Source organism: Calonectris borealis, chromosome 2 (genome assembly GCF_964195595.1).
Source record: "Calonectris borealis chromosome 2, bCalBor7.hap1.2, whole genome shotgun sequence".
Lineage (NCBI taxonomy): Eukaryota > Metazoa > Chordata > Aves > Procellariiformes > Procellariidae > Calonectris > Calonectris borealis.
Window position 1 is genome coordinate 113525404 of NC_134313.1, and position 20889 is coordinate 113546292.

General features: G+C 40.3%; 1 protein-coding gene across 1 annotated transcript in view; it reads left to right on the top strand.

The window, feature by feature from the left end:
• Window positions 1-20889, top strand: part of GLI3 (GLI family zinc finger 3) — a 211960-nt gene that overhangs the window by 145009 nt on the left and 46062 nt on the right. Inside the window, exons 6-7 of the mRNA XM_075142959.1 lie at window positions 2644-2790; window positions 10808-11009. Coding sequence (XP_074999060.1) covers window positions 2644-2790; window positions 10808-11009 — 349 coding nt within the window. The remainder of the gene's footprint in view (window positions 1-2643; window positions 2791-10807; window positions 11010-20889) is intronic.

Sequence of the window (20889 nt, forward strand, 5' to 3'; positions counted from 1 at the left end):
GACATACAACGAAATGCTTTTTTCAGGTGTAGATTCCTGGGGTCAGATAGTCCAAGTCATGGCTTGGGCACTACTAGAATGCAAATAAAAACCCCCTGTGATTTAAAGGGGTACATGCACATAATGTGTTAATAACATAATGGACACCATGGCTTAAGTCATATAGCATTTGAACTATGAAAACTTGTAAGTTGTTATTGTTCTTCTGAAAATCATAGTGATATTTCTCTTGCTACCCTAATTGCTTTAGGCCAGTTAGATAATTAGGTCAGTGTGCTATTGGGCTCAGACTGTCGACTCACGGATCTGGGGATGGCCGGGAGCCAAAACAATCTGGAACATAACGAAGAGCAGTTTCATGTTCACTACAAGTCTTGCCAGCTGTAATTAATGACTGCCACAGCAGCAGTAATGGTAGAGTGTCTTCTGTCTTGTCGCTTCACCTTAGCCAGCAGAATCGGTGGGCCGGGGGTGGCCAAGGACTCCTCTGAGTAACACAGAGGGTTTGGGGCAGGGGTAAGGACTGAGTTGTTAGTGTGTGTAGAGCAGAATGCTCAAACTAAGCTCAGCAGTGCCCGCAATGCAGAAGCAAACACCTCCCCTTGTAAAAAAAGCAGGGGCAAAGCTGAAGCTACACAGGAATAAACAGGAGAAAATTCAGGGCTGCGGGCCTTCACGTTTACCCTTCATTTACCCTTCATGCAATACATCATTTAGTAGGCTAATTTTTTATGTTTGAAGAAGGTAGTAAGGAATGATCTTTAAAGAGCACCAGAGCATTTCTCAGCACATGGAACATTTAGTAATGCAATTATGTGCTCACTATGTTTTCTGCAGCAGTTCATTTTAAAGTTTGCAGCCAATGTTATTGTTAGTTAACCCAGACACTTATGTCAGAAAGCTCAGGAAGTATTTTAAGTGTGTCTGGAAAGATATGGTGGTTGCCTACTACTGTAAAACTTTTAAAATCAGTGATTCAGTGTAAGTTACTCCTCTTTTAAAATTTGGTCTGAATATTTTTCTTGCCATTTCACAGAAAGTGGTGGTGGCTGAAGTAGATTATATTTAATTGAGAAATCAATTTGTAATTTGGAAAAAATACCAACAACCTTTAATTTATCTCAGCTCTTTTTTTATGCTATTCCTGTTCCTGTTTGATCTACTTTTATTTTTCTGAACCTTTTCTGAAATTGGTTATATTTAACATTATACCATCAAAAGCACATTCTCCCATTTTCTTTGATAAAAATAAAGACAGGTTATACACTTTAGAAATGCCGTTGCTGAATAAACTTTTCTCCAAACTCCAATGCCATGTTTACCTCCTGTTGATTCTTTGCTTCTAAGGTTTGCGTTTAGGATCCGATTCTTTAATGTAAACATAAATTATCCTTTTTAGTAATACTGTGTAAGTAACAATATTCAGGTTAATGTGGTAATTCAAAGAATTTCAGCTTAAAATTTTGTTTCCATTCAAGATTCAGTTGCTGGGATCAAAGAAAAATCTTATTAAATAATATGAAAGAATATAAAAATAATCTGTTGGGGTATAGTCCATCAACCTAAAGAACTTAGGTTAGTGTTTTATGTACTTATGTACCATCTTCCAGTGAGCAGAGTGTAAGGAAATTTTGACTGTTTTACAAGTGGGACAAGTAGAGAGCAGAGAAGGAAGGCTGCTCACCTCAGGACACATAGCAAGTCAGAGTCAGGATCAAGGAGATGGAGCCCAGCATATTTTATGAGTACTTCTCACACAAGCCCATGAAATGACCCTCTGCTTACTGTAGCATCTGAAGCCTGCTGAGATGAGACGATACTAAAATTATGTGGATTTTTGTGTTTGTCCAGAGTTAACCATTAGTTGATGGCATGCTTCAAAACTGCAGGGGAGGAGAAAGCTCGCAAATTGTTTTTACAGGAGCGAAAGGCCTAATGAGGACTGCGTCACTCATAAGCACAGTGACAGGATGTAGAGCCTATCTAGTCCGTGATTTTGACTCTGCAAACATACCCATATGTCAAGTACACTTATATATGAACTTTGAAGGGTGGGATGGCCGTATTCATTGACTTTAGTCTGTCTCCAAAAAAACTGCCCCTGTGTTGTTCATGGACAACCGGTATTTGTCCTGAAAACATACTTTGTCCTTGTTTACTCCTAAACGTATACGCAAACTGTGAGTGAAAATCTTCTGGTCCTCTAAGCAGAGACTGCAGAAACTTGAATGCTTATGGAAGTTCAGCCGCGTTGTTACCTTAGAGATGGAGTCCTTTGGGCCAGGGATGAGGTAAATGGCAATAAAGCTCCAGGAAGGTTTTCCTGCTTTTTTATATCACTAAATAAATCATACTTGTTTCCATTGCTGTCAGCCTGTCACTTTTTGAGTCACTTAATAATAAATATTAAAAAAATGAGATCACCGAGCTCATTAATATTTTATGCCTTGCTGTTTTTTTGAATGGTGTCTTTGCAGTATCATTGGTTGAAATATATTGACCGGTGGTGGCATACCGCAGATGTTGCATTACGTTAAAAAATAAACAAGCTGTTTTAATAGCCAGAGAAACCAGCAATGTGATAAAACTTTCCTTCTCGTCTATCTTACGTCATTAACGGTGCTTTTTATGTTGTGTTTTTAGCTCCACATGCTGGCGTCAGTCCAGCTGAATATTATCATCAGATGGCTCTGTTGGCAGGCCAGCGCAGCCCGTATGCAGACATCATTCCTTCAGCTGCCACTGCTGGAGCCGGTGCTCTTCATATGGAGTATCTTCACGCCATGGATAGTAAGTGATGTTTTCTAGAAATATAGACAGTCCTGCAAAGGGAACCACGTGGATTGTTCCTGGTCTAACCCACGCAGATAGGGAAGTGGGAGTCAACGTAAGCCTCCTCATGAGGCTGGAGGGCCAAAGCATTGATTGCCAAATGTACAAGGGTTATGTCAAGTCTGAAAGTAAACTTTGAAAGTAAGTCAGGAGAGGAACAGGACTGCTCCTGAAAACAGGTTACGAATTTTATTTCCAGCAGGGCTTGAGTGCTTTTGAAAATGTCCTTTTCTATTCACAATCAGTAACTCACTTTCGTCGTTAGGGTGAGTATTCCCTGATGAGCTCTCTATTAATAGTAGTTTTGCATCTGTTTTTTTCGTTAGGAGAGCACGCTCCCCTCCTTTTTAGAGAGTGGTAGCCATGCTTACAAGGTGTGTATCATAGACCGATACACTTTGAGACCACTTCTAAGGTGAAGCAGTTTGCTGAATTCTCAAGGATCCTGACTTAGTCTTCCCTAATATTAAGAGCCTTCTTTACCCACTTCAGCATCTTTCAGACCTCTGATCTGTCTTCCTTTCTCTGGTAAAGGAGGAAGAGAGAGCACCCCATTCCAAACTACTTAGCCAGATCAGCCAAAAGCGATTACGCAAAGCACTCCCCTCTGGTCATAAGATGCTTACATGCTTTTTGGGATGTACTTGGTTCCTTCCAACAAGGGAAATAAAAGGTGGTGACAAGAAAAGGTGGTGACTGTTGACTCTTGCTTGGTAGAACAGAGCAATACAATAGCATTAGACCACCTTGTTGTCCCGCAGCTTTTTAACTTTTTTGTTAGCATGCAGTTTCTTCTTGCCTAATGTTGGGTGCATGCCATAGCTGCTGATCTCAAGGAGTGAGGAAACTGGGAGGTTCACCTCTGGAACGCATGGGAATATAGATAGCTAGCCCTGCAGAATACATGCCTGAGAGTGTGAAGTAGTTGATTGACCAACAATTTTTACAAGAAACAGGCAAGACAGATAGTTGTGGAACTGGGCAGGGAAACTATTTTCATTCTGTTACCTTGATAGTGAAGGATTTTTTAATTCAGTTTCTGTTATCAGTCTCACTGCACTGGTAGCATGCATAGTGATTTTACACTAATGTAACATACCTTGAACCCACTTCAGAAACATAATGAACCCACACAAGTAGTCTGGTCTTAAACCAGAAATTAATGTGCAGGCTTTAGTGCTTGAAAGCTTAAGAATATGATGCTTCCTGATTTGGATTTTGAGAGGAATAGGGAGAGACGAGGTATGCTGCTAATGCATTTGATGCATATTAATATCTTGCAGAATGGAAACTCTGTTATGCATGGTTCAGGTAATGTAAATCTGCTGCTGTGTTCCAATTGCAAGAACAAATTCCCAGCTTGTATGAATAGACATGACTTCATTGAAGTAAAGGGATCATAGAATCATATAATAGTTTGGGTTGGAAGGGACTTTTAAAGGTCATCTAGTCCAACCCCCCCTGCAATGAGCAGAGATATTTTATACTTTCAATGTTTTGGGTTCCTATTGGTCTCCTATTGGGAGAGAGTTTCTGAATGCATGTAGGTAGCAGTAGCAAACCACATATTTGGAGGCAGACTTGACTGAATGGGTCTGTTCAGTCTATAGGAAAATAGATACCCAGATGTATGCCTAAAAACTTAAGAAAGACAGAAGACATTGCAGTATTCATATAAATAATGGCGTTTGCGCAAAGGACCTTCATGTGTTAGAGATTGTGTATGCTGTAATCTACATAGAATTACAGCTTTTGCATCCCAAGAACGTTATTGCTTCTTACTTAAGGGAAAATGTTTTGACCTTTGCCCATAACTTCAGCCCATTCATAAAAGGTACCTAAACACTATCTTTAATAAGGATATCTGCTGTCATCAGCTTTAGCTACGATATATTTGAAATGTGCTCTTTAGTTTGTTTTGTGTTTGTTTTTAAAAGTTAAGATCACACATTTGAGATTCATTATAGCAGCAACTTTTCAATTAGGGATTATTTCAGAGTTAAAGACAAAAAATGTTTAGCAGTGTTATGCAAATGGGTTATTTTTAAACAGTAAATAGAGAATTAAAATAAGAGTGAATCCTAGTAAGGTCACTCAGCTCACCTTCTGTATTTGATGAGAATGTGTTTAGTCAGGCAATAGCTGCTTTTATCTAAATAGAGTATGAAGTTACCCTTTTACTTTGTAAAAACTAATTAAAACTATCCTAACTTGCATGGGTGTACAGTAAATTAATTGTCATTAAGTAGGAATCTGAATGTCCTATCATTCATCATGCTAAAGAAAACCTCTTTCTTCTTTGTCAGAATTTTAGATTAGAAATGAGAACAAAACAATTAGCAGGAAGCCGATATTAAGACTTTCTTTTAAAAAACAATAAGAATGCCCATGTTTGCATTTAATAACAAAGTACAGTGATCAATGCAAAGCAATGCCATTTGTTTGGATCTTTCTTCTTAAGGGTTTGCAAGGTGATCTTAAAAGTACTCTTTCGCCTTTGCCCAGTCTTGTCAAAGGAAACAGAAGAGAGATTGGTAGTTTCCCTCATTATCTGCTATCAAATTCTGAGCAAGTTGACTCAACTCACTCGAAGGCTGCTGCTCATTTATTCCACACAACAACCAAATAGACACAAGCAGGACATTGTTCTTCTTTTGTGAAGCAAGTCTGTCTCCTAATTGTGTGTTTGTACAGCATCTAGCACAGTAATTTGGCATCTCCACCCTCCAGTAGTACAAATAATAATTCCAACAGCATGCAGTAGGCATAAAAGCATGTTACATACAGTCTGTGCAGTTTTGGGCCTTTTGTTTTGCTCTGTGGTGCTGGAAAACTGATTTCAAAAGGGGGACGAGTGAGAGAAGTGTTAATCAGAAAGTTAAATCTTGCCTAAAGAGCAGTGGACTTCTTGAAGCTCTGAACTTCACTGTCCATGAACTGTCTTCATATACTGTGGAATAATAAGGCCAAGATTGTGTATGCTTGGTTGTCATTTTACTTCATCCTGTCCTGCGTGGCATGAAAAATGGACCAGAATTTTGGTGGCTAGAATCCCTGACCAAGTCTTCCCGTCTTCTTGCTTGATCTCAAAGGGTCATATGTGCTACCTTTAAGTATAACATCAAAGTAGCTAGGAGGGGAGTAGATGGGGTAAACTGAAATTCCTTCTTGTGGCTGTAAAGATACTGTATGCCAAAACTGTCTTTTAAGCATTTAAATAATTCAAAAAATCACAGCCTTTTGGGTTTGATACCTGCATTTTTCACTTGGGGAATATGTTTTGCTCTGCTTTTAAATGGTGTTTAGTGGAAGGCAAGCATGTTCCCTGAGGTTTCTAGATTCACCCTGAGAATATTAATATCCTCACTCTGATTAACTCTTGCCTACGCTCACTCAGAATGGGAGGTTTTTCTTTTTCAAAGGTATTCATCACTGACCTACACCTTTTGGCATTAGAGACACTGATAGCAACCCAACTGGCGTAAAGAATTTGGCCAGCCTGAAGAGTTACGCCAATGTGAGAAGCTCTGGACTGGGTTTGATTTCTGATTTTCAGGCACAGTTGGAGAATGAGGGTGGAGTAGCAAAGCCATTCCTTTTCCTCTCATGCTGATGACAGATTTACCATTTTGAAAACTAAGACAAAATTTATGACAAACTTTCATGAAGTGAAAACAAAGTTTACACATCTGTGAGCAGAAACCAGAAGGAAAAGAACGAAAGAAAAAAAGCTTTAATGTAAAAAAAAAAGAAATTTCCCATGTTCATAGCCTTCAACAAAAACTAGTGCCTGAGACAGGTTCAAAGAAGTTTGATTTAAAGGGATGGAATAAAAAAGGTTTGATGAAGTTTGATTTAAAGGGATGGAATAAATGATACATGTCTGAAGATTGCCTTATAAATGATTAAGCAATGCTAAAAACTTCAACTCAGAAATCAAATTCATGGGCAAATTTGCTGGATGGCATATTCAATTTTTGAAATTTATGATAGAGATAGATATCTGTTATTTTAGAATTGATCTCCACCCCAGGAATAAGATCTTTTCTTCTGACACCTGCTGGATTTTTTGTTGGCACACTCAAGTCTTTACTATCAAGTACTGACTTTTTATTACTATAACGTCTACTCCAAAAAGGTGACATTCCTAAACAACTCTTCACTGTCAGCTTCCATTTGCATGCTTTGCCAAAGCTGATGGGTTTTTTTCAGCACTTGCACAGAGGTAAATGGATTTTTAGTGAATCAGTGCTCCTGCATTTTTTGGTTTTAAAGCATTATCGAGTGAGGATTGTAATGCTTCGGTGGGAGAATACTGTGAGCAGATGAACATCTCAAATTGCTAAATAAATATTGAAGTGTTTGTGTTTAAAATAAGTGCCTGGGCAAGGCTGAAAAGTTTGGTTTAGCATTCAGAGGCACTGACAAATTGTGACCTATTCCTTTTTATAGTAACATGCTAACTGAGACTGATGTTATGCTAAATGAATGGTTTAGCAAATGTCCTGCAGTGTAATGAGTGGTCAGCTCATGCTTAAGACTTTTTAGGCATGTGAAACCTAATTAAACCATGAAGATCTGAAAAAACAGTAATTCCATTTAATTGTATTTTCAATATTGAAAGTCGTGACCTCCCTTGAAGCGAATCCCCCTCTCCTGTGGTCAGACTCTGTAGAGCTCTCGCCTGGCCTCAGCCGTTGGCTCTCGCTGTGAAGCAGAAATATTCCCTTTTTGCAGGAGACTGTTGGCCCTTAGGAGGTTGTTCCCGTCCCAGGTAGATGGAGGGGACTGCCAAATTCCCAGATCTAGGTGGTGCCTGAAGCAGGCGCTGTCTGGAGGAGAAGAGGAAGCCCGAGACCGCTGCGTGGTGTGGCTGAAGCCTGGGCTCTGCCCCTCGCAGCTGGAAGGAGCGTCTTTCTCCGTCACTGGCCGCAGATCTGGTGCATCCCCTGCAGAGCGGGGACGGGGATGCCCTGGCAGCAGCTGGCAGGCAAGGGGGAGGTTTAATGGGCGGTGGGCAGAGGGGGGCCTCTTACAAGAGCTGTGGTGTGACTTAGGCAAGGGGTAAAGGGGACGGGCTCAGTCCAGAAAGGGCAGGGAGGAGGAGGAGGGAAGTCGTTGCAGTTTTTGAGAATCCCCAGGGCACCGCAGGGAGTATAAATTGCCCTCCTGTGTGATCTGTCGGGGGTAACCGTGCTTCTCTCCAAGATTGTAAGAGCTTCCAACAGTTGTCGGTAATGCCTGCTCAGTCCTCTCTGAGATGCGGGCTCAAGTACCAACGAGTCCGCTTGGGCGGTTGTGGCATGGAAAATAAATGGTGTCTGATTGCAGAAACAGCAAAACGCAACTGTCGTCTTTTGCTTTTATTGCCCAGTCTAGCTTCAAAGGAGAGATGCTCAGGTGCTAGTATTCTTAACAACTGCTCCATTTTTTGATCAAACCTATGATCAAACCTCTCTAGTTAGCACCAGTAGCCATCAGTCCATGTTTAGCAGGCTTGTAATGAATTTCTCAAATAAGTGGCAATCCCTTTGTAGTTGTACAGATTCAAAACTGGACTTCAAATCCATAAGAAGTAATTTTTTGAAAGTGTTTCTTCTGGAAATCACATTTGGAACTGTTCATACATGGCCATCAGTAGCACATGGTGACTCTCAGTTGTAAATACAGAAATTTAACTAGGTCTTGCTTATCAAAAGAGAGGGAGCTGTGCTTGTCCTCTCTGAGCACCTCTGATGCCTTCTTGCTGGCACGATGAGGGCTGTGCCCATCAATCTGAGGAAAACAGGGGGTTCATAATTATGTTCACAGACTGTTGCTGTCATATATAGCACAGCATTAGGATGGCTGGTAGTAACACATGATACTGTGGTAGCAGTGCTTGAGTAACATCTCGTTTTGCTGGTCAGCCAATGACTATAGCAGGTCTTCCTTTCCCCTTCACTTGCTGTTTAACCAGGAACATCTGTACTTAGCTATCCCCTTGCAAAACCGCCATAACAGAGTTTGTTCACCTATAAAGCACTTGAATTATATCGTCAGCTGAGGCAAATTACGTTACTGCTACTGACTTCAGAGTTGTTCTCATTCATGCTGCCTGAACAGTCAGCAGAGGAGGGTTGTGGATGAAAGATGTAAGTGCAAAGTATTACTATTTTTAGTAATGTTTTACCATGACATGTATTTTGTATTTCCTTATTAAATACGTTGCAGCTTCTTATAGCTGCTGATCATTGTTGGTTTTTATTTTAGCTCAAATAAAAGATCTCTGCCTTTGAAAGACACGAAGCACAGCACTGATAAAATATCAAGCAGACACAGTACAATAGCAAGCTCATAAAAAGGAGATAAAACAGATTACATAAAATAACGTGTAGTAGCTTTAGGAAGAAATAAATGGCTATGCCTAAGTTTTAAATGATGAATCAAGAGCATGAATATTCATTGAAAGACTGAAGCGGTATGGGCTGAGGCCTATTGCAGAGACAGAGCACAAAGGAAAAAAACCTCTCTATTAGCCAGATGCCAAAGAGAATTGACATCCATGTTGGCTGGTTGAGGCAAAACTAGGCACAGATTAGGAGAAGGACTATAGACAGAGATCTGATCACACAATCACAACAGCAATAAAGTGGCAGCTTTTAATACCAGATGAAAATCTTGCATAGCATGCACAGAAGGAAGGGCAACCCGCTCAGGTGTGTAAGGAGAACTAATGGCAGATACTAATCCAGCTCTATCCTTGAGGTGAATCTAATTGGAGTCGATTGGGCTCTTCCCCTGGTTAATGATAGGGACATAAGCTTAAATACCCTATTGAAAAAAGGTCCTGAGTACCAAGAGATGAGCAAGAATTAGGAAAAGCAGACCTGTAATGGAGGCTTGTGGCCAACTGTGAATTATTAGCAGGTTACAGAGAATGTCAGGGACTCTGGGAGAAGTAGCTGTAAAGTAGGCATCAAACCCAAGACCTGCATGACCCTGGCTGTCAGGATCATTAGACTCAGTCCTTTACTACAGGTTAAAAGGATTAAAAAGGTAGAAGCAGCAGTAATGTTAAAGGAAATAGTTCAGTACGCAGTGGGGAAGCTAATTCTCTTCTCGATCTCAATTGAGATCGAAAATAATTAAATAAAGGGAAGAAATTTGAGGTGATATATCTTCTGTCAGGACTGCAGAGAGTTGGGATGACATGGTAAAATAGACCAGAAGAGGTAGAGATTTTCAGAGCAGCACAGAGAATATGTATTTATTTAAATGGTATCTGTATGGTTGCCTTCTCTTCGCTGCTTTGAAAAGCTTAATCTCTCGTTTTAAAGAAATTTGGCAACCGTAGGCCCCTGTACACCCCAACACAAGAGTATTATGGGATCTTGGACAAATTCAAATAAAGCCTACTGTTTCTCAGTCTAATGCTGTGAATGTCAATTTGACTTCTGCTGATAGAGCTGGCTTTTCTATCATTTTTTCAGTCCTGATTTTTAATTTTGCATCAAGTATTGACCAGGCAGAATTATGGTCAACAAAGGAAATGCTGCCTCTTCATTTCCAGACTATATTTTACAAGTTTAGCTTTGGCTGTATGTATTAAAGTGATGTGGGTTTGGGTTTGCTGGTAGCCCAGATCTGAACCACTGTCTCGTTGCTCGTGGTTGAATTAATGATGTGAATGTCTAAGAAGCCATCAGATTCATAAATCACCAGAAATGAGAGGGATAACTCATAAAAGTCTTTTCCTTTTGTTTAGCAATTTATCATTTTGCTTGCACATTAATAAACAGAGCTCCCCTGAGGTAAGCCACAGGAAGATAGATTTTTCTTCCTAATTTTCCTCAATCATAGCCAGTAGATCACAAGTGGAGAGAGTGGGCTTGTCACAGCGTGTTGGTGTCTTGCGACTCCCTCTACCCATCACTGATAAAAAATAAATGCGATTAAGTACCCTGGTGGATAATTATTTGTGTTTACATAACAGGCGCCAGGTTTCCGAGTCCGAGATTGTCAGCTAGACCAAGCCGAAAGCGTACGTTGTCCATATCCCCCCTATCTGATCACAGCTTTGACCTTCAGACCATGATACGGACATCTCCAAATTCCTTGGTCACAATTCTCAATAATTCTCGTAGCAGTTCCTCAGCCAGTGGTTCTTATGGCCACTTATCTGCAAGTGCAATAAGGTAAGAATAGAATTTTCTATCTATATTGTATATTCTCATTTTCTGTGTCATACGCATACATCCAGCTGTGAATATATACTCACATCTTCAAGTAACTGTTTTGTTTTGTGAATATGTGTATTTGGCAGTTTCTGTAATGTATGTTCACTGGAGCTTAATTTAAAGTACAAAATACTTTTCTTCTTGCTTAGAAAGGTTAACCACAAGGGACTTTTTGGCATATTATTGTCCAGTTGTCGTGGTTTAAACTGGCAGGCAGCCAAACCCCATGCAGCCGCTCGCTCACTCCCCCTCCCCGGTGGGACGGGGAGAGAATCGGAAGGGTGAGAGTGAGAAAAACTCGTGGGCTGAGAGAAAGATAGTTTAATAGAACAGAAAAGAGAAAATAATAATAATAATGATAGAATATACAAAATGAGTGATGCACAATGCAATTGCTCACCACCCACGCTGACCGATAACCAAGTAGCGATCGCTACTTCCTGGATTACGCCTACCATTCATATACTGAGCATGATGTCACATGGTATGGAGTACCCCGTTGGCCAGCTGGGCTGGCTGTCCTGATTATGTTCCCTCCCATCTTGTGTACCTAGCTCAGTCAGTAGGCACAGGAGCTGTCCTTGGATTAGGAGAGTACTTAGCAACAACTGAAAACATCAGTGTGTTATCAACATTCTCCTCATACTAAATCCAAAACACAGCACTAGGAAGAAATTTAACCCTATCCCAGCCGAAACCAGGACACCAGTGCAAATAATACGCCATCTGACCAGCCGTAACAGTGTGTGTATCTGTGCTCAGGAATCTGTTTTCAGAGAAGGAGCTCTAGGATAGGTTTGTGACTTAAGTCACTTGGGTTCTTCTGGCCATAGATGTAATGGACAGTGAAAGTTCCCACATTACAATCATCAGAGACTAAAGCACAGATGCGTGGTACTGTCAATTAAAATGTTTGGCTAGAACTTCTTGGTATTCATCTCCAAATTTTTTTCATATTTTAGTTCGTATATTGAAAGATTAAACTTTCTGTGGCTAAATTATCTTTTTTATATCAAGGAAGTACTGTTATCATCCAGTATCATCAGAAATGCTGTGATTTGCACTTGGCCACTTCACTTGCATGTGCAAGAAAACAGTTGTTCTGGAGGCAGAAGAGCAGAGTAGCAAGGGAAGAGATGGGCAGAAGTTGTACAGGAAAGGGAAGCAAATGGGGCACAGGGAGAGGGAACAAAAGCAAGAATGTCAAAAAAAGGGAGTGGAAGAAAATGAGGAGAAGCAGCAGAAAAAATGGAGGTGCAACTGCAGAACATTCTTGTATTTGTGACATTGCTATATGTTAACTGAGAAAAGCTCCTCTGGTATTCAAAAAAAAATTCCCCTACCTCTCCAAAGTCTCAGAAAGTATTGGTTTTGCATTTATGGCACTCAAACAAAGAGTGCTGCTGGTTCTTGGCTTAAAAGCAGCCTCCACCTTCAACTTGCAATGAGGCGAAGGAGCAAGTCCCCACAGCAATTTCTTGAGATCTAAAAGACCCATTTTTGGCAAGGCTCAAACATGCCTCTCCAGCAAAAATGACACACTTACAACTTCAAAAACCAGCTATGGGGATTTGCACTTTTGGAGAAAATGGGGCATGCAACTGGTGTGTTAGAAACCATGAGCCTGCCAAACTTTGAAAGTGACAGCACTGTAAATATTCTATATTAGCATAAGTGCTGTTGGGTTTTTTTAAGCACTTCTTTTCAATAGTCGTGCTTCATAGCTCTGATGTACTTGAATAGCTGTATAGTATTTCACAGGTATGATATCATGGCTCTGCAATACAACTCTGCAATCTATGAAACCATGGTCCCAATTACGAAGCTCCATAATGTGGAATATGATTTATGTCAGTAGCTGGCAGCAGTTTTGGACCACATCTGTTAAATACATGTACTATGTGGAGGTGTACTATCCCCACTGTCGTTAAGATGGGATGGCACTTCAATTACTAACCTCCTTTTCCATTGCTTGTAACTTTGGTAAAGCAAATAGTGCATGAAAATTGGCATAGTCTTCACAGTGGAGTAAGTCTTCTCTCCTTTTACTCTTCCTCCACAGCTGGAAATGGTTGGTATATGTTTTTGACACATAGAATCACAAACCTAAGGGCCATCCCTGCAAAGCCAGCGTCAGATTAATAGTTTTGCTGAAGACAGTTTTGGAACCGGAGTAAGTTATAGGCAGAGACTGAGTAAGGGTGCTATGGAATAGAACAGTGAGTCTTGTGAACTGGTGTCACTGAAGAAAGCAAGGCTTGTGTGACTGAGCCTATGGTTGACTGAAGGTTTCAGCACTTCCTGGTCATACTTTCCAGGCATGCATAAATTTCACACCATTTTGAATTAATCTTTTTTTTCTTTTTGATAAGAGATGCCCATTCAACATGCAAAGCGGGAAGCGTACCTCTCCATTCTTCCCAGTGGAAAGGAAGGAAGGGGAGAGAGCTAGCTCTTTTTCCAGCTTTGCAACTCACTTCTGTTGATGCCCTTTAACTTCTCCCATGTGCATCTGTCTATAAAAGACTTATACCAAAATAAACAGTGACGTAAGGTATTAAACCCAAGCCACATTTCATTGCTTTAATAAATTCCAAGACTAAATAGCAACAAGACTATCAGTAAAACTTAATTTATTGCAACTCACGGTCTTGTAAATAATACATTCAGCACAAGGACTGCTGTACTGAATCAAACTGTAGGTTTATCCCATTTAACATCATGTCTGCAACAGTGATCAAAGTGTAGAAAAAACTTTTCCTAGTGTAAAATCCCAGCTTCTGGAAACTTGCAGGTAAATCTCATATGAGTTGCTGCAAGAAAATGGTACAGTTCAGCAGGCCACTAGATGGAATTGCGAGACAGGAAGAATTTGTATTTTAGGCAACATCGGTAGCATTAACTATACTTAACATTACATAATCCTTCTACTTTTAGATCTTGTTTCCAGTCACTTTTAACTTAGCCCAAATAGTTTACACTTGGCAGCATTTTTCATGGCAGATACCTATCTAATGCTGAGTATTTCCAAAAAGCATCAGCAAAGTTATTCATTTCTCAGAATGAAGTTAGGGAAGAATAGACTTTTCTATACAAACTAAAAGACCTCTTGCTACCTATTCACTGAGAAGCTACAATTTGCCAGGGGTGTTGCCTAGATGGTATAGATGTGGTCTTTGCTGTTCTTGAGAAATTGTCCCATTCAGCCGAGTAATAAGCCCTTAAGAGGCTTCTATTAGCATGTGTTAAATAGACTAAGCATTGAGCATGTTCTAGTCCAGGGTCCCCAGAGAGATAGGAGGACCTTTCCCTGCAGCTGCAGCTCTGATTAATCTGGTATGTCTTTGGGAAGCCTGTGGAGGCTAAGCTGTCTGCTCAGCCATAACAGCCTTCCCTGAACGTGAAAAAGAAAGTGGTCTTCAGTGGAGACAGGAGTCAGACCAGGCACTGTCCAGGTTAAGCGAGCTGGGACAAAATGCTTTTATATAGCCAGTCGTTAAGGTGAATGAAGGTACTGCCCCCTTGTGATTGTGCTTCGATACCATCTTTAATTTCAGGATTGCACAGTATTTTTTAGCACGGCCCCTGCCTGTTTCAGTGCACAGGCTGAACATCCTCCCTGGATCAGGCAGAGCCGCAGGACCCCACCTCACCTGTCCCCGGCAGCTGTAAGAGAGGAGGGAGCCTCTCAGCAGGTTGTTTGCTGCCTGGAGGGTGGACCCTGCTCTTGCAACACAATCCCAGCCTGATGCTGGGCAAACTGAACTAGTCAGAAATGACCACCAGGCTCATACAGTTTCTCTTCTGGAGGCCCAGCATACTACTCTTAATTCTGCAGAGGAGCCGAATTGCTCACAGCCATGGCTTGAAGCTCCTGACAGCTGTTTTGAACATTTCATGTGCTGTGTCATGTTAACTAACCCAGGAGGTCTGGTCTCCATGTCTGAAATTGGGCAACCACAATGAGTGGCACTTTTTACTTTCATCTTTCTTTGATTCATGTTCCTGTGCAAAGTGAGTCCTTCCCCTTCACCTCAGAGGGAGGTTGAAAGCATTAATGTTTTGTGAAGCACTTCTTAGATTATACAGCGATGAGCACAGTAGAGAAACTCAGGAGGGTATCAGTAATTACGTATTCACTGGTGGTTTAAATACAATAGAAGGAAGGCCTATGGGCAATACTCTGGGCAAGGAGAAGAAAAATACCAGAGGGTCACTCACTGAAGACTGTTGTGCATCTTGTGCACGGAACGAGTTATGAATCCTGCAGGAGGGAAAAGGGATGAGTCAGCACAGGAAGATATGGGCAGGTTTAGATCTCGTATGTTTGATTTTGCAGGCTCAATGCTCTTTTAACCTGTTTTTGCAAAGGTGCTACTTGTGTTAAGAAAGTGTCTCCAGGACCTCACTGGTCTTTGCATTGGTTAAAAAAAGTACATCCTCTGGCTAAAAGATTACATCCCATGCTTCACACAGCTTTTCAGCATAGGACCCTCTATATGAGCGCTGTGGGATGTTGAGGAAGAAATCAAATGAAAGGAGCCGCGTTTTGGGCTCTGTTTTTACAAAGCCAAGCACAGAAAGGCTCTGGTCCTTGACATGGGTACTACTGCAGTTTGAATAATAAATAATAAATAATAATAGTTTAGCACAATCCAGATAGGGCTTGACTTGGCGGGTGCTTTGTCATTGTCAGCTTGCAGTGTAATGCTGTATCCTGACTACTGGCTGAGTACTTGAAAAGAAGATGTTGCTCCTGCTGACAACTAATAGTGGATCTCCTTTAGCACACCAGGTAGAGCTTCTACTTTGTGCATTTGAAAACACCTGTTTTAGGTCTCAGCTGGGAGAGATTATGCAGAAGGGAGGCATATGAAATAGCATCAAATGAGGATAATCCTTCATTTGACATTTACTCATTTGGTTACCTGCCTCAGTCCTGCAGTGAAGCACCCCTGCTATTAATCTTTTGTCAGGATGTACTTAATGTTATATCTGCTACCTGTGACAATTATTAGACTTTGCACTTCAGTAGCACTTCTTTTTGAGAGGCAGCATGGCCTAGAGTGAGTGTAAGGGGGTAATCACTTCCCATGATATTAAAAGTACCAGTTCAAAACCTTCACAAAAGATTAGCTGGTCTTTAATAAACACAGGAGGTTGGGACTTCGTGTTCTATATGATCTGAAATTCAGAACCTCTGTATTTCTCTAGTCCCTTAGCAGTGCTGCGATACCAAATTTAAAGTCAGTTTTCAGAAAATGAGCCAAATTCCTTGTCAGTTACAAGGTGTTTAAATCAGGGGTAGTTCCACCTACTACAAGAGACTTTCTTTGGGTCTAGGCAGACGTAACTATGAATACACTTTAGCCATCTCATAACTGTTAAAATTCAGTTTCATGTAAGCATGGGATCCCTTTGGGATCTCCTCCAAGGTTTGAAAGAAACTGAGAATGCACAGCAGCACTTTTTTTTTTACCCCAGGCTCTGCCCCTGCTTCCCTGATGTCATCAGAACAGGAAGGGGCAATTAACATAGTGTGGTTAATTACAGCCAGATCCTGGCTGTTCTGGCTCCTATCGCTTTGCTCTGGGCTGATCTGAAACTAAGCATCAGGGAGTGCTCCACAGAGAGCACTAGAAAGGGATACCCAGGTTTGTACGGTGAGCTTAGGCAGCAGTGGATTAATATCAGCGAGGAAGACAAGAGTCTGTGTTTCTGCAAGCAGGTATTGGATTCTCAGTGATTTCCTCATCTCATATAAGCTCCTTGTATAGAGCATTTGTTGTATAATTAGTTAGTGCCCTCCTCTCTGAACTGCTTTATATCTAGAGACAAGTGTCTATGTATTAATTTCTCCAGTTTCCCTTGGCAAACATGGAGAGAGAAGACTAAAAACAGAGTTAAGATATACAAATGAAAGTATTTTATTCACCAAGAAAAGTGAAAGTATATCCAGGAGAGAGCCCAACAGTCTAATTATGCACTGTATAAAAAAAGCAGAGTGTGTCCTTTTATCAGGTTTAAATTATCCAGTTTTTGAATTTAACAGAATGTCTCATAGTTCTAAGACAGGGAGCCCTCATGTTCTCAGTCTTCCTTCTTTATTCAATATTTTATATATTCTTATTATGTCTCCTCTTATTCATCTTCTTTCTGAGGCAAATGGTTGTTTTCAGTCTGCCTTTTAGAGGGTTCTTGCATTGTCATTTCTGCCGATACTGTCTGAAACAGTCTCCCTCTACTACATGCAATAATATTCCAGAGAAGGACTGTGATTTTCTGTGTTCTGTTTCCCATTCCATTTGTCTTGACGTGTTTTTGCTATAGCTTCATGTTGATCAAATCTTCATTCCTTCACTGAATTCTCCATTGAGACAACCAAGTGCTTCTCGTGAGTTGGCTCAGCTAATTTAGAACCAGTGTGTGAGTAGTTCAGACTCACCTTCAGTGTCGATACACATCTTGCTATCAGTATTGCTCGTTCATCTAGCATACTTGGCTCTAAAGATAACCTCTTAGCTCTTCACCATGCTGCTCAAAATAATTTTGTCATATATGCAGATTTCATTTTTTCATTGCTCGACTCCATGCCCAGATTGCTGACAGTTGCACGAAAAACAGAAGATCCCATCTGAGAATTTGTGTCTAACTTTTACTAAAAAACAACTGCCTAATTCTTACCTTTGATTTCTGTTTTAGACTGTAAGTTTTAAGTTTGTATATTTATGTAATTAAATCTGTGTAAAAGGACACAATTAAATGCTGCTTAATGAAATGAATCTTAAAAAGGACATGTTTAGAGTAGAACAATAGAACACAATATATTCAGCAATATTTTGCAAGAAGCTCCTTATGATAGGGTGTAGAGGATAAAAGCTGTGTTAATTATGTGAGCATTACAGGTGTTTTGCTGCTCTATTATCACTCTTATTGGGATCTGCCTAAGTGAGATGCAAAGCTGACTTTGAGTGAAAGCTTTTCTTGCATTACAAGGTCTCTAGTTAATTGCATGTAATATGTTGTAAATGAAGGCTTAGTTGCAGTTCAGACTGAGTCAAATTCAGACCAGGTGTAACCCCACTGAAACAGGTCCTATTATTACTAGACACGTCACATGCATGCAGCACAGGGCTTTATTCTCTGTGGTCTTGTACTGTATATGGTTAATCTAAAAAGGGAATATAATGCTCTATCATGCCATAATAGCTTCATTTTATACCCTATTTCAAGAAGTGTGAATGGCAGAGGAGTGCTACAAAGGGAGTAAAAATGAAATTCGTCGGTATTACAGAAAGTTGCATCTAATTCAGGCTCTGTTGAAATGTAATTCTGCAGCTAGCCTCCTATAGAAAGCTCATATAGATTATAGGATGGTGACATTCAGGGAGATTGTTCTGAAGATCACCTGCATCTTGCCTTAGAAAGTGGTGGATGTTTTTCACCACAAATACACACAAATGGCAAGATTTCTGCCTTCAGAAAGTGTATAATGTAAGAAGTCAAGCAACATAAAGAATACAGACTATGCAGGCGCATGTTGCATGCACATTTACATGTACAGATACGCATATATGCAAGTGTGATTATGTATGTATGCCTGTAAATGTGTATGTCTTGTAATTAAAAGTCAGTTTGAAGCAACTTGCTCCAGACTGGTTCAGCGTAACTCAAAGAGTTTAAAGTCATTGGACCCAGCGCGTTATTAATTCCAGGAAAATTCTGGAGCTAAGAAAAGTGTGCTGGAGTTTAACGCTTCATTACTTCATTTTCAGACCCTAAAAGCAAGTATTAATTAGCACTTTCCATGGAATTAATGATACTAGTTTTAGAAACCCAAAAATGCCTAGCTGTGAATTTAATTCAAAATGATGTTTGCCGGAAGTGTCATGAGCTTGCATGGAGGGAGCACAGGTGAATTACGCAAGGTGCTGTTAAGTGCAGTTGGGATACTAAGGATTCCTGAACAGGAATATCCCAGTGAGAAGGACAAAGCTGTCAATGCTGTCTGAGCACATAAGGTTAATCAGTGTTGCTCTCAGTGAAACTATTCCATTTTACTCTGGCATATGGCAATGTATTCAATGAAGAAAAATTTCACCTAGCCTAGCAGATAAAACAGAATAGATAATATGGTAAGCTGAAGGGAAAGTACAAACCACAGACTCTGTTAATTTTAAACTGGTAATAGAAAAGTGAAAAAAGAGGCAACGATGTATGTGAGTTAAATACAATTGTAAAACGATGACTATTATCTGATGAAAACTGGAAAAAAATAGTATAATATGTTCTGTACTTTATTAGATGCAGGATACGTCTTTTTGCAAATTCAGTTAGATGACTTGTCTCCAAGTTAGTGATTTTTAATGAAACGTGTCAGCATTACAAATGCAGAGGGATATTCGTGAAACCTAGTCAGTTTTGAAAAATTATTTCAAAGGATTTCAAGTCTCATACCTGCCTTTAAGATCACACCACATGTCTGGTTTCATAGTCACAGTTTGATATTGTTTTCCCCTGTACTTAAGTGACAAGCCGTAAAAGCAGCTGATGACTTGTCTGCATTGTCTACTCAAAGCTCAGTGTTGTCAGTTAGAAAGTAGAGGGAAAAGAACAGGATTTAAAGCAAAACTCTTTTTTCGTATTACTAACAATGTTACATATATTGTGGGTAAAATGCTCCGAACAGAAGTGCATTTTTAAAGTCTCCCTGTAACGCCATTTGGTTTTCATTTTGCATCTAAAATACTTGAAGCAGTAAGGATTTCACAAATCTCTTCAGGGCTACAAGGTTGCTGAGTGCATTGTCACTCCGGTGACCTGAGCCATTTCAATTTGTCAACAGTCACTCTTGCAGGTTGTTTCCATCAGGAGGAGAAGTAGATGACAGAGTTGGAAGTTTCTTTTTATTCACTGCTGTTTGTTTACAAAGAATGTACACAAATTCCTGTTTCTGCTAACTCAAACAACAGGAGACAGTTTTCTTACGTGATGTTCCTGGCTGCTGCTTCTCTTCCAGGTCCTGTCCAAGGAGAACTCATTGGCTTTCTCTCTTCTGCGTCTCTGTTGTGGTCAGACTATGAGTCTGTCCTGCTGACTCTCCACAGCTTTCCACAGCTGACTATGCAACGTTCCTGGCTGCATATTGCACGTATACATAGTTCCATCAAAATATATACATAAACTCTATGTATGAAGTCAGTTTATGCAGACCCCTGCAGCACCCATGGCTCAACTCCCAGCCACCCTTACTTACGTCCTGCGTTTTGGACAGTGGCTCCTACATGTCAGTTTACCATGGGATGAATGAAGCTGTTTCTTACATTACTCCTTATAAAAAAAGAGCATCTGAGCATGTGAAAAGCAGTATTTGATCACTGTTAACTTAATTATAGCTTGTATTATGACTTAATTCAGTTAAGATTGCAATGTCTGTAGGGCCCAGATTTTAGGACAGCACTTAAGGACTTGCTGAAGTCAGTCCCTCTTCAGAAGTATTTAAGAGTTATTGGGGTGCTTTCCAGAAGAGTAGCTGGGTACATTTGTAAAACGGCAAAGGTGCTTGGTTGCCCCTTAGCAACATTCCTAAACAGTAAGTAAGGACTTTGAAAATCCCAATTAAAAACTAAAGGTGAAATCCTGGCCTGGTGTAAGAAAAGGGTAAAAACTCCATTGAATTCAGTGAGTCCAGGTATCCATCCAACGTTTATTATTGGGTTTCTGCCCCAGCTCTGGTTTCTCGGTTTCACTTGCCCATAGGCTTCATGCAACTCTTAAGAGAGAGTAAGACAAAGCAGTGACATCTGTACCTACTTGAGCATGAGTTAGAAGAAGCCAT